Source organism: Drosophila elegans, unplaced genomic scaffold (assembly GCF_018152505.1).
Source record: "Drosophila elegans isolate 14027-0461.03 unplaced genomic scaffold, ASM1815250v1 contig_208, whole genome shotgun sequence".
Classification (NCBI taxonomy): domain Eukaryota; kingdom Metazoa; phylum Arthropoda; class Insecta; order Diptera; family Drosophilidae; genus Drosophila; species Drosophila elegans.
The window spans coordinates 10,444,344-10,457,114 of record NW_024545578.1 but is presented as its reverse complement, the minus strand read 5'-3'; the positions used below and the strand labels follow the sequence as shown (position 1 = coordinate 10,457,114).

At 50.5% G+C, this 12,771-nt stretch overlaps 7 protein-coding genes across 11 annotated transcripts; 3 read left to right on the top strand and 4 right to left on the bottom strand.

The window, feature by feature from the left end:
• Positions 1-5: 5 nt before the first annotated feature.
• Positions 6-3,792, top strand: LOC108146791. The gene is made up of 3 exons (XM_017272959.1): positions 6-203; positions 264-1,029; positions 1,096-3,792. Exons 1-3 carry the CDS (start codon positions 113-115, stop codon positions 3,677-3,679), a joined length of 3,441 nt encoding a protein of 1,146 aa, XP_017128448.1. The 5' UTR covers positions 6-112; the 3' UTR covers positions 3,680-3,792.
• A 175-nt stretch (positions 3,793-3,967) lies between these two features.
• On the top strand, positions 3,968-5,484 carry LOC108146956 (female-specific protein transformer). 3 transcript variants are annotated; one of them, XM_017273212.1, is made up of 3 exons: positions 3,968-4,077; positions 4,475-5,014; positions 5,231-5,484. In XM_017273212.1, exons 2-3 carry the CDS (start codon positions 4,793-4,795, stop codon positions 5,399-5,401), a joined length of 393 nt encoding a protein of 130 aa, XP_017128701.1. In that variant the 5' UTR covers positions 3,968-4,077; positions 4,475-4,792; the 3' UTR covers positions 5,402-5,484. The 3 variants fall into 3 exon arrangements, with proteins under 3 accessions (XP_017128701.1, XP_017128700.1, XP_041564262.1); XM_017273211.1 differs by having other exon boundaries at positions 3,982-4,077; positions 4,635-5,014; XM_041708328.1 differs by lacking the exon at positions 3,968-4,077 and adding an exon at positions 4,206-4,379.
• A 50-nt stretch (positions 5,485-5,534) lies between these two features.
• On the bottom strand, positions 5,535-6,948 carry LOC108146955 (polycomb group RING finger protein 3). Its single transcript, XM_017273210.1, has 4 exons — positions 6,535-6,948; positions 6,316-6,468; positions 5,969-6,252; positions 5,535-5,894 (listed from the first exon to the last, which is right to left on the bottom strand). The coding sequence occupies exons 1-4, from the start codon at positions 6,638-6,640 to the stop codon at positions 5,769-5,771; spliced, it is 669 nt and encodes a 222-aa protein (XP_017128699.1). The 5' UTR covers positions 6,641-6,948; the 3' UTR covers positions 5,535-5,768.
• Positions 6,949-7,772: 824 nt separating this feature from the next.
• LOC108146893 lies at positions 7,773-8,440 on the bottom strand. 2 transcript variants are annotated; one of them, XM_017273131.2, is made up of 2 exons: positions 8,311-8,440; positions 7,773-8,197 (listed from the first exon to the last, which is right to left on the bottom strand). In XM_017273131.2, exon 2 carries the CDS (start codon positions 8,016-8,018, stop codon positions 7,833-7,835), a length of 186 nt encoding a protein of 61 aa, XP_017128620.1. In that variant the 5' UTR covers positions 8,019-8,197; positions 8,311-8,440; the 3' UTR covers positions 7,773-7,832. The 2 variants fall into 2 exon arrangements, with proteins under 2 accessions (XP_017128620.1, XP_017128621.1); XM_017273132.2 differs by having other exon boundaries at positions 7,773-8,126.
• Positions 8,441-8,533: 93 nt separating this feature from the next.
• On the top strand, positions 8,534-9,541 carry LOC108146892 (syntaxin-8). 2 transcript variants are annotated; one of them, XM_017273128.2, is made up of 2 exons: positions 8,534-9,187; positions 9,257-9,541. In XM_017273128.2, exons 1-2 carry the CDS (start codon positions 8,651-8,653, stop codon positions 9,491-9,493), a joined length of 774 nt encoding a protein of 257 aa, XP_017128617.1. In that variant the 5' UTR covers positions 8,534-8,650; the 3' UTR covers positions 9,494-9,541. The 2 variants fall into 2 exon arrangements, with proteins under 2 accessions (XP_017128617.1, XP_017128618.1); XM_017273129.2 differs by having other exon boundaries at positions 8,540-9,203.
• Positions 9,542-9,543: 2 nt separating this feature from the next.
• LOC108146891 (cytochrome b-c1 complex subunit 2, mitochondrial) lies at positions 9,544-11,409 on the bottom strand. The gene is made up of 4 exons (XM_017273127.2): positions 11,238-11,409; positions 10,962-11,095; positions 10,602-10,905; positions 9,544-10,462 (listed from the first exon to the last, which is right to left on the bottom strand). The coding sequence occupies exons 1-4, from the start codon at positions 11,280-11,282 to the stop codon at positions 9,623-9,625; spliced, it is 1,323 nt and encodes a 440-aa protein (XP_017128616.1). The 5' UTR covers positions 11,283-11,409; the 3' UTR covers positions 9,544-9,622.
• Positions 11,410-11,633: 224 nt separating this feature from the next.
• LOC108146608 (26S proteasome non-ATPase regulatory subunit 8) lies at positions 11,634-12,581 on the bottom strand. Its single transcript, XM_017272655.2, has one exon. It carries the CDS (start codon positions 12,507-12,509, stop codon positions 11,715-11,717), a length of 795 nt encoding a protein of 264 aa, XP_017128144.1. The 5' UTR covers positions 12,510-12,581; the 3' UTR covers positions 11,634-11,714.
• Positions 12,582-12,771: the final 190 nt, after the last annotated feature.

Here is a 12,771-nt window from a genome sequence, read left to right as displayed (position 1 = left end):
TGCGTGTGCCGCCCTGGTGTTATCGATAATCGACGTCCATTTTCGAACCAAACGACGCGCCTTTTTTGTTTACCGGTTGTTTGCGCTACTAACTGTAAACGGACGAAGCGAAATGGACAAGAGCAGTGGAAGTGGTAGCCAGGGTAACGGCAGCTACATGGACCAGAACTCGCTGGGCATCCTAAACATGGACAACCTTAAGGGTAAGTTAGGATTCAGATTCAGAGTCCCTTGGAGCAGGGAGTAATTCGATGACCTTGCAGTCTTTGGCGATCTGTCCAGCTTCAGTAAGAGCAGCCGGAGGAGCGGCGTTAGTCGGGACTCTTCCGGCGTCCACGAACGCCTGCGAGAAGAGCGGATGCGTGCCCTGGAGACCTTGGAGAAACCTCGCCCCACGCGTCAAAGCCAAGCGAAGAGCACTGCCCCCCAAAAGCGCTCCACCACAAACATCTCGGAGCTGGTGACTGACGAGACCATCGACCTGAACAGCAGTGTCTCCTTTGCCTTGGCCACGCCCGCCGCCAAGGGCACCAACATATCCTTTGAGCCTGCAGAGATCACCGGCAGATCAACCCTCTGTCAGGGTGGCAAACAGCGCCGACGAGAGAAGCCATCCCTTTCCGTGGCCGAAATCCTCAAATCCTCGTTCGTGGAGAAGGCCCGCCTGCTGGAAAAGAAGCTGCACGATGCCAGCCAGCTGGAGACCAGCTACCATTTGTCCCGGGCCAACTCCAGCAGTGTCACGGACTCGTTCAGCTGCTCCCGCAGTTTGCCGCGCACTGCGGACATGAGTGACCTCAGTCTCAACGGCGGAGGAGGATTCTCTTTTGGCTCCACCTCGCTGGCGGAGGCGGCTGGCCAGAATGAGAGCTTCGCCCCCGCCGAGCTAATGCAGTCCAAGTTGGTGCTGGGCGAAATCTCGTGGGCTCAAGAGTTTACGGCCATGCCCACGGCTACTTTGAGCACCCAGGCCATGCAGAAGATCGCTGCTCCGCCACCCACATCCGAAATAGAAACCTCTGTGTCCAAGTAAGTAAAGGAAATATTTCTTCCTGTTGGTATATGGCATGGTTAATTAACATTTCTTACTTACAGCTCTGTCTTGGCCGGAGATCCGGATTTCTCTCTGGGCAACTACTTTCAGACGCGCTCGGAGAACATATGGAACATAGTGAGGGATGACAGTCCGGATCGCAGTCGTTCTATTCAGGCACTACGAGAACCAGAACAAAACAAGACTCTGGAGTCCGTAGGCGAGAAGACACCGCAGCCCGAAAATAAGACCTACACCAAGACGGACGCCATTGCAGACTCGAATTTGGGACGCAATCTTATGCGAAAGAAGCAGCAAGATCGTATTCAGACTGTGCTGAAGGCCAACAATGGCCTGGCGGCTCAAGAGCCCAAGCGCCCGCCCTCAAGTTCTGAGATCCTGAGTCTTTCGGCCATCGATAAAGCTCTAAGGGATATCGATCTCAATTCGGATACATCCACCGTGGAGGTAGTCAACCACCTGTGGGAGCGTGGTCGTGGGAAGAATTACGAAAATGAGGAGAACAAGGAGAACCAGAGCAGCGCCTCAAATGCGGAGCGCACCCTGTGCTCCAACAAGCTCACGGACACCATGAGCTTCACGGACTCTGTACTGAACTCCACGGACTTTCGCCACCTCCAGCACAGCATCTCGCGCAAACCCCTCAGTCCGCTGGCGGACCAGCCGCAGATCACCATTAGCCGTGCGGAAACCGAACCCGTGGAGACGGAGGTCGAGGCGGACATCGACGAGTGGCCCTCGACACCGGTTAAGGAGCCCAGCCGCAGAGTGAGACGTACCAAAATTTCCCCCAGAACCGCCAGTCCGGCGAGCAGCGATGGACTCCGTCCACTAACCTGCACCGAGGACGAAGACGAGGACAAAACGCCGGTGAACAAGAAGAGGGTCTCGATCTCCACAGTGGGCCTGATTCCTCGCAATCCCTCATCCTTGAGCAGTACTCGATTGGATGGATGCGATGTCGCCGTGGCCTCTTCCACCGAGCGCGACTTTGGCATTTCCCCGAACCTGGCCAAGAACCTGTCGCCCATGTCCTCGCCGAGAAGCTGCCTCTCGTCTCCACTGCTGGACAGCACCACCAATTCCGAGCGCCGGCAGCTGATGAGCGGTGCTGTCCGCAAGGCCAACTCTTCGCCAGCGGGAAGCGAGGCGAGTTCCACCAGCGGGTTCACCACGAGCGGTAGACGAGGACCTGGTTCCAGCTCTGCCACTGCACCGCGTAGCATGTCGCGATGCTCCAACTCCAGTGAGTTCAGCCACCGGGACGGCAAGCTGCTCCCCTTAAAGGTGACCCACACTAGCCTGTGCTGGGGCAGCACCAAGCTGCGAACAGACGTGCGCAAGTCCATGCAGGTGAAGAACACGGCGGACAAGCGACTTGTCATCCGGCTGGGCATCCAGGGACCAGGCTTCCAGCTCGTGGGCACCGAAAGCAGCACAATCACCCTGCAGGCCATGGAATGCCGCTCGGTGGTGATTAACTTCTGTCCCACTGTCTGTGGAGCGGCCATCGGAGCATTGTCCTTCTATGCACCGTCAGGAGCCCACAACAGCGGCCAGCCTGGCCTAGAGATTCCGCTGTACGGCTACGGCGGCAGTGCGTCCATCACCATACAGGGTCTGCTGAAGGGACCGGTGGGCGCCAGTTTCCTCACCATCGGTGATGTATGCGAGCTATCCGCCGGTCCACTTTCGGCCAGTCTCCGGTTCCACAACAAGGGCCCGCTAACCGCCTTTGTGGGCATCTCAGTGGACTCCACCGTGCTGATGAAACTGCGCCTGAGCGAGGCCTTCGATGTGCGGCCTAGCCGAATGATCCTGCCGCCCAATAGCGAGGGTAGCGTGCAGATCGTCTTTCGACCAAATCGCGAGGACTTGAAGAACATACTGAAGAAGACCGCCCAGGTGCTGACGCTGGCCAACATGCGAATTTTCTGCGGGGACGAGCCCAACAGACAGCGCATGCGCAGCCTGGTCCAGAGGATGAGCTCCCGGCAGCGGGAGAAGCTCACCTCCCCGATGCTGGACAGCATCTGGGGTGGATTTCCGGATGAGCAGCCAGTCCGAAACCTAGGGCTGCTCAACGAGCCGCCCGAATTCATCCTCGATCTGGTCACCGTTGTGCGAATTATCGATGTGGCACTCACTCTCAATCGGGACTTCGACGAGTCCTCGGAGAGCTCGCTAATGTTCCTGCCGGAAGCCGAGGAAACTGTCTTATTTCGGACGATCTGTGTGCCTAGTTCGCCAACGCCAACACAGAGCAACCTGCTGGAGCCCGTGGATGAACTGTTGGAGGCGGACACCACTACTCTTATGCCCGTCGAGCGGAATTGGTCCGTGGAACCCAACTCGCTGGAATTCGATGCCGGCGGATCTCCTCTGGCCACTTTGTCCGTGACGAATAGCTTTCGCTCCAGGCAGCTCATCGAGGTGAACTGCAGCATCCCGGAGCTGGTGCGGATCAGTCCCAGCGAGTGCTATGTGGCTCCGGATGGCGGTCGGGTGGAGATCGATGTCCGACTGCTCCGCTCGCCCAGGCGCGATTTGCTGGAGAAGGAGCCTCTCATCATGGTCTCCATGGAGAACGAGCGCATCAATGTGCCACTTAGCTTTAAGTTTTAAATCGTATCTGTGCCTGCTAATTGCGTTTGCCCTTGATTTATGTATTTGAACTGTTAAATAAAATTGCATTGTATTGTCGTGTGTTCTAATGAAATAAAACCGATTGTAGAGGATTTTTGAATATTAACTTTATTTTAAGTTTAATCACAATTTTAAAAAACATGGACGTATACTTTGTTCTTAAAACGCCAAGGGTATATAAACTTCGGCTTAGCTTATTGAAGTTTTCAAATTCTAACGTTTCTTTTTGTTGTTTTTGAGATAATTAATCGATAAGTGATGGGCGGGCACACTTTGTACAATTCCAAAGCGGTCACACTGGCGCAAAGTGCATAATTTGTATGCATTTTCTTTCCAAATGAAAATGGACGCAGACAGCAGTGGAGCCGGGCATCGAGGTAACGTGTTTAAATAACTGCCTTTATTTGCTTTTGCTTTTCCCTTTGGCATCTAATCTAAGCAATCTAACGAGTAAATGTTTACGGCAAACAATACCAGCAATGTGTTAGAGGAGGACAGAATAACATTCTAACGCATTGCATTCATTTTTCTACAAGCAGACTTCCAATAATTGTTGCTGTCTGGCTGGTTTAACTTTTAAATAGTTACATTATTTTCTAAAGGATAAGCAAAAGCAATTGAAATGTTGCAAATAGTCGAAGCTGAGTTTTGCGACTTCGACATTTTAAACACTTCCGAGGTTTATATACATACATATCTATATAGTATATACGATCTGATCAGAATTGACCAAGTGCATACAATGTTTTTTTCTTTTTGTTGTTTTTTTTCTAGTGTCAAACTGTGTGAAATGTGAAATGATGAAAAAGAATCGCTGAGCGCGCAAACAAAGAAGACAGGACGATTGGACAACCAACTGCGCATTATGTGGACCCCATGGAACCACCAAGGACCACATTTCGCAGAAGTGTCTAACCCTTCTCTTTCCACGTAGATTCCCGCAGGTCCAGCTCCCGATCGCGATCTCGGCGAGAAAGGGAAAGCCATGGAAGACCGAGGGAAAACCATGGTCGAGCAAGGGAATGGGAGCGGAAACGGGAGGACCACAAGGTTCCATACTTCGCGGACGAGGTACGGGAACGAGATCGAGTGATGAGACTGCACCAAAGATCCCCCAGATCCGGCAGACGCACCCGCTCCAGATCTAGATCCCAGTCATCCGAGCGGGCGAGCAGGCACAGAAGGCAACGGGCCCGCTCAAGGAGTCGGAATCGCAGCAGCGAACGGAGGCAGCGCCAAAGAACTCCACACCGGTACAATCCGCCGCCAAAGATCATCAACTACTATGTGCAAGTGCCAGCACAGGATTTCTACGTTAGTAGATTTATGTACTGCAGTTTCATAAGATCTAACAGAGATTGCCAGCCAACATAAAAGAAAAAAAATATTTTAAAAATTTTAAGTTTCTATTTTAAAGTATTAAAGGCACAATTTCTGGAAATAATCTCTGCTAGAAACGATGAAAATGTCGAGCAAATGTCCAACCCAGTGAAATTTTTGACCTACACATTATTTTCACATATTTTTCAGGGGATGTATGGGACATATGGCATGGCACCGCCGCCAAGGTTTGGATTCCAGCGGCCACCACGTCCTCCGCCCTTCCCGTCGGCCACTTACCTACCTAGATTCCGCCATCGCCCTCCATTCCTGGGAGCGCCCCGTTTCGGGTATAGAAACGCGTGGCAACCACCAAATTAGACATACGTCATTCGACATAATTACAAATTTATTTACATTCGTGTGTTTTGTACATTAAAATAATAAATATATATATTTGAAACTATAGGGGGAGAACATAAAATATTGCAAACGGAGAAAGTTGATTAAATCATGAGCAAATGCAGCGAAGACGGCGGCAGAAAAAGTGTCACACGAGTTAAGGAGAGGAAGTTACTTAATCCTAGGAGGGATAACCATATAATTACGACTTTATACATGCACATTTACACATACACACATGGTTTGGGGGACTAACACTAGCGACTCTCTCCTAATTACGATATTTACGCTTTGTCAATAAATTATAAAAATAGATCATTTGTTGTGGCATTATACTAAACAGTGGTTAGAGCTCGACCCTCGGACGAAACTGCAGCCGGAGCGGAGGATCCCGGAAGCGCCAGCGCGTCACGTAGACGAACTTCAGCGTGTGATCCTTGCCGAGCAGCTCCTCGTTACACAGAATGTCGATCTGTGAATGTTTAGATGTGATTTTAGTACAGTATAAAAAGTGAAACAGATAGCAGTTTCAGCAACGGAGCCCACCTCTCGGTACTTTTCAATGCCGTTGAGGATCTTCTTGGCCACCAGCTTTTTGAGATGCGTTATCGTCGCCTGCGAGCTGCAGCGGATGAAGCGTCTCTGCAGGTTCTTGAAGTTATTGCTGATGCACTCCAGGCACACGTTCACCTGCTCGTCCAGGCGATGGAAGTCGGACTCCGCGTGGGCGTCCATCACCTTCTCGTTGTCGTCCTCGTGGTTTTGCGTAATGTCCTTGGGGCACGGCATGTTCCTGCTCTTGTAGAAGTCCCGCTCCCGGCGCGATTCATCTGGAACGATTTGAGGTTGGCTTAGAATGGGTGCCGGAACGAATGACTGGACTCAGGACAAACCTTCTTGCAGTTTCGGCACCAGTTTGTACACGATGTCCTGCATGGTGCGATCGAAGCTGATGTATTGCAGGGGATGGGACTGGTGGATGATGTTGTCGCAGGTGGGGCAGGTTTTCTTCTCCTCCAGGTGCTTCACCAGGCAACTCTTGCAGACTGAAAGGACAAATTACTTGCGTTATTGGGCAGGTGCTGCTCCATGCTGGTGCGGGGCCAACTTACATGTGTGCAGACACTCCGTCACCGTGGTGGCATCGATGAAGTAGCCCCCGCAAATCTTGCACGTGATGTGCGGATTGATGGTCTTCAGCTTCACGCGCCGCTCCATGCTGGCCCCCGACTTTGTGTGGAACTGAACTTCCCTTTATGTTACTAACTATAGCTTATATCCCTATTTATTGCGGACTGTGGCTTGCCCTGCTGCGGATTTTCCGATCTCCCACTCCCGGGCGGAAAACGCTGAAATCGGCGGCCGCACTCGCTTCCGCTTAATTCGAATGCTCGCGGACGGTTAAACAGGCACTCGGCATTGTGGCCAGCGGTTTTCGGTCGCGATTTGTTTCCTTTTTAGCTGTAATTTGAAACAAATAAAATAGAAATCACGACTAAATTGTGTGTACGTGTGAGTTAGGGATGGGCGATAGTTGCGTACCTGTTACTTGTCGCGAGCATTTCACAGTCACCAGTCACGGCTTTGGCGGGCTGTCACGGGCATTCGCGGTTTAATTAATATAAATGAACGGCAAGGGTTAAATAACATGGGATTTTTAGTTATACAGTTGGCATTCTATTGCTAGCTCGAGTTATTGTAAATAAGGAACGGAAACTAGCCTCACCAAAATACCGGCCGGCAGATAGTTTGATTTATAATCTTCAAATCCATTTACAATGAGTACATAGGTACTTGGAATCTGACTTCACTTTTAAATATGTTGCACATTTTTCATCACTTTTTTAATAAAAGTGACTCTTTTCACTTGTCAAATCACATCTATCGTAACGAAATATGTGCGTGTGTGGGTGGATTCTCACTTTAAAATACCGTGACTATTGCTTCTCTATTCTAGTCACAACTATCGTATCGGATTGCGTGGGTGCAGTCTGGCAAGGCCTATTGCAAAATAAGGACTGGTCACACTTATATCATACAACAAGCGGGTATGTTTGCTAAGTTTTTTGTTAAAGCCAAAGTTTAAATTTAATTTGAAAACATTCAAGTCAGAAAATTGTTGATCTCAATAAAATAAACTACAAATTATTAAGAATTTCTTTTGTTTTTAACTAGAATAGTCTTATATAATAAAATAGTCAACCTAGCATGATCTGGACAAGAAAACCAACAATTACAAACATTTAAAGATGAGGGGCGGTTGGACTATTATTATTTTGACCGCAACTGTTTTTGACACTATAGCCCAAACTTAATCAAGTGACCAACTAACACGTATTTGCTTAAATTATTGCGAATCTATTGTTTTCATTTTTATTTTGTAAATTTGCATAAAGTCGAAATAAACTATTTATTTGTCCAGTATGTAGTTCGCGTATTGTGGTTCATATTTGTCAATATAGTGCTGAACAAATCGGCACTTGATAACAATAAATTGTCCATTCAATAAGGCGTAGTCCAGCGCCGCCTTCGCCAACAGCTTTCCGATGCCTTGTCCTCCCAACTCCTTTGGAACTTTGGTGCTATGGATTGTCATTACACCATCTTTAAGGGAATAATTTAGCTCCGCTCGAACTCCAGCAATATCGATGTAGAACCTGTCTCTAGTGTGCCGAATAACAATGTGCGTTCCAAGACATCTTTCCTGTGGATTAACGATCGGAACCTTCAGCAAATGGCCTGCGAGTGTGTTACTACTCTTTGGAATAGAGTAAACTTTTGAAAAAATGCGATATGTTCGGCGGCCAGTGTACAGAAACACAACAGGAAGTAATTTTGAAAACATTTCTTAATTCCGGAGTAGTTTGTAAATAAATAAACATACATACATCATATTGACGACTTTCGGAGAGACCAGATTTAACTTTTAAAATGGGTCACATTTTGTTAAGGGGAGATTCCCGTTTTCCGCAAAAAAATAAATTTACTTGGTATGTTTTTTGTTTATCCTACTCCGATAGAGATAATTATTTAATTATTGTAAACACAGTTTGTTTATTATTTCCAAGCGAACCTTAAGATTAGTGTGACCCTACACTCGTTCACTTCTTGGTCCTCGAATTGCCACCAGCAATCAGCTGTTGCTCTGTTGCTGTTTTTGTTGTGTGGCTTCCTTAGAGACGTAGTTTTTTTTTTGATAACTACATTACTCACAGCTAAACCGGAACAATGGCTCTGGTAGATCACGACTCCTGGGACATTGAATATGAGGGATGCGAACGACTGCGCCACCAGCTGCTGGTGCACCTGAACCAGCGCCAGCAGCTCAATCGACTTAATCGGACGAGCAAGTACGACCAACTGACGGCCAGTATTGAGTCCGGTCTAGAGCAGTTGTCCAAGGACATGAAGCACCTGAAGGTTGTCCTGGACAACGCCATCACCTGGGAGACGAGTCCGGAGGAAGAGCTGCAGCAGCGGCGCATCGACTGGGACCGACTCACCTCGCAGCTGCGCGAGATCCGGGAGAAGTTCACTAACAGCTCGCGATCCAATGTGGTGACTGCCGCCTCCGCCTCCGGATCCGTTTGGCAGGATCAGGACCTCGTCTCGGGTCAGGGCAGTTCTTCGCGAGACACGGCCTTGGACGTGGAAGCCCTGAAGCAGCGGAAGATCGAGATGTTGGAGCAACAGAACCAAGGACTCGAGGTTTTATCAGCCACATTGTCCAGGCAGCGCCAACTGGCCACGCAACTGGGCAACGAGGTGGAGGATCAGAATAGTGGGTGTAACCCGATCCCTGCACAGCCATTGCTCACCCCTCTCACTTTTCAGACATCCTGGACAACTTGGCCAACGCCATGGACCGCGTGGAGATGGGTGTGCAACGGGAAACCCAGAGCATTGGGCAGGTTAACCGGCGGGACAGCACCTGGGGCTACTGGCTGGTTATTATCGCCTTGTTCGTCGCCATTATCGTGGTGGTCTTGGTCTAGGCCGCCAACTATTCCAACTGTTATATACGTCATTGCTTTATATTATGACCTTTGTGGAATGTCTGTCTGTCGTTAACCCAAAGTTTAATTATTTATACACCAATTAAAGTAGGATTTATAAGTATCTACGTTCGCGGATCGTTCCCTTCAACAGGTTTATTTAGTCGTTACATTACGGTTAACAGATGTACAGGTGCTTATCTACTTAAGCCAAATCGGAGGCGTAGGGGACGCCGGCCAGGTGGCCGATGGCGCCGACGGCCAGCTTGGAGCTGCCCACCTTCTTGGCCGCCTCCTGAACCTGCGACTGCGAGATACCATCGATGGCGCTGAGCAGAGCGTCTGCCTCCAGCACATTCCGGGTGAGTGCCGCCTGGCGACCGATCTCCTTGATCAAACCGCCGTCCGACGAGTACCGCGAGATGATGCGCGCCTTCAGCAGAGCCTTGCCGCGAGCCACATCCTTATCGGACACCGAAGCGGACTTCAGACCGCGCACCAGGAACTCCACGGTCTTGCCAATATCCTTGGCATCAGCAGAGACAACAAAGCCGAAGATGCCGGCATCGGAATAGCTGGCGTTCAGAGCCTTGACATGGGCTCCAGCGCCGCCGGCGCAGTTGACGGCCTCGCCATAGAGTCCGGCCGAGGTGCCGCGCTTGGTGGCCGCCTTAGCGCCGAGAGCCTGCTCCAGGACGGCGAAAGCAAGCGCCTCCTTGTGGTTGGAGACAGCACCGCCCTGTCCAGCCACGGCCACGACGGCACGGTGTCCGGTCGTGTCCTTGCGGGCATCTCCGCCGTACCAGTTGGCCGAGGCAGCCTTGCCGCCTCCGCTGGGGAACTGCAGAGTCTGGGCAAAGCCCGCCAGAGTGTTGTTATCAATGCCCACTCCCACGACGGCGGCTCGGCCGGCGGCAAAGGTCTGGGCCACGTAGTGCAGCAGGCTCTCGGAGGACAGCTTGCCCAACTGGAAGCGGGGCGAGTAGATCGAGTTTCCCAGGCCGTTGCGGAAGGCGGCCTTGTGGACAAGCTCAATGGCGCGTTGCTGCAAAGAATGAATAGGATTAATATAGACCAAGGTACATAAAGAAGCGTTCGATGAGTTATTCTGTGGGGACGTCGACTAAATAACGATCAAGGAAACAAGGCATAGTAAGCCATTAGTTTTTGGAATGCGGACTTACCTCCGTGGAGACGGCGTTGAGCTGGTTGACCACCGTCTTGGCGTTGTCGGTCAGCTCCCAGGGCTTGAAGGCAGGCTGCAGGAGGTCCTGCAGGTAGCGGAGCCCGGTCTCGGCGTTGTCGGCAGTGGTGGTCACAGTGTAGCCGACGACCTCGCGGTCACCCCATGTGGTCAGGGTACCACCCACCTGCTGGATGTTGCGGGCGATGGCGAAGGCGGACGAGTTCTGTGTGCTCAATCCTCCGGCCAAACGGAGCAGGTGCGAGGCGCCCTGGGTGTCGTAGGCCTCGTTGCGGGATCCGGCGCTGCAATGGAGGGATTGTGGTACTCGTGAGGATCAGCTACTGAAACAAGGACTTACCCCAGCACCAGGGACACGCGGGAAACGGGGAGAGTGGCATCAGCGGTGGCCACCACCAGCTTGTTCTCCAGCACCTTCACATTGACGGCCGACAGGTCGCCCACGGGACGGGGGCAGGTGGCGTAGCCTCGTTTCTGCCGGAAAACAGGACGGGGTGTTCATAATTCTTGTTATATTCGACATTGTTTAGATGGCAACTTCAGGTGTTTTACGTAACACGAGCCTCCGCTGGGAGGATTGGCTGCCGTAACTTTTGTTGGTTAAGTCGAGACTTACGGCGATGGCGCGCAGAAGCGACGTCTTGCTAGCGTTGCAGGCCATGGCGTGGATTATGCTAAAATTTCTTCTATTTGCTTTTTAAGCAATGTTTTACAAATAATCGCAGAGCGAAAATTTTTGTCTCCGCTGTCGTTCGCGCTGGTGTGACCGTCGCACAGAGTTCCACAAATCCCTTTCCCAATTGGACTAAAAGTGGTCACACTAAGTAGCAGCAGTGATTTCTAATGAATCACGGGATTTTCAAAATATCGTGATCATAAACAATGGAAACAACGAGCAGACTTTTTAAGGGATCTATTGTTATTAAGGACAAAAGAAAAACATAAGGTTAGCCCCTTTTTAATATTTGGTACTCCTTCAGCACACAATGTTTTTTAAAACTATACTCGAACGTTTCAGAAAGAAGCACTATATTTATTAACTTTACTCTGGTGTATCTTAACCAAATATTAAAGGCCGTAAACTGTTTTAGACTTAGACTATCATCTCGAGGTCGCGGGCGTAGCTGAGCACTTGCTCGGCCAGTTCCTCGGAGGGCAGAAGCTCCTTGGGCTTGACGCTGCGGTCCGTGAAGCTGTAGTCACCGCTGGCCTCCAGTTTCCACTGGCGCTTCTCGCCAAACGCCTTAATCTCGTCGGGGACGCGCAGGTTGAGCCGCTTGGCCGCATCCTTGGCGGAGATCTTGTCGTAAGACTTCTCGATGCAGGCGCCGATCTCGTCGCGCACCGTCTCCACCAGCAGGTCCATGAAGTGGCTGTACACCTCGGCGGGCACCGTCGACTTGGCCTGGAAGATCTTGTTGTAGCGCCCCTCCATGATATACTGCTCCAGGGCAAGAATGGGCCGGATGAACTGGTTGTGCTGAATGACATCGACGGATAGCAGCTCCAGTTCCGTGTGGAAGTCGGACACCCGGTTGCCGGAGAGGAGGTATAGCAGATTGAGACCCAGCAGCTTGTACTTGCTCTCCGACTCGCCGATGATCTTCGCGTAGTCGTAGTAGTAGCACTTAAGCTGCGCCATGTAGCGCTCGAAGGCGAGCAGGTCCTTGCTGAGCACGCTGTGCTCCACGGCCACCTCGAGCACGCTCCTGGCCAGCAGCAGTTGCTTCTTGGATGTCTGGGCGTCGTTACCGTCCGTGGGCAGGAAGGCCATCTTCACCAGGGCCACCTTCAGTTGATCCAGCAGCTGCCCGCATCTGGCGGTGTTCGGGGGTCGCTTCGCCCATTCGGCGGTCAGTTCCTTGTACAGCGTTTCCACGGTGGCCATCTTTTTCGCTTATTTTGTTAAATGGTTTGCACGGACTCAAGATGATTTTCGCTTTTTTCTAGAGATGGCAAATATGTATAAAATATACCGAAGTGCTCCCAAAAGTGTACTTTTTATACCGCTTTACTAAAAAAAAAATATACCATAAATATACATAGGGTATTCCTTAAACGATTATTTGTTAATTAGTTTTTTACAGCTATAATTTTGATTTCACTGACCCAATTTCAGTATATATCTGCTGAGTTTTCAGAAATTCAGT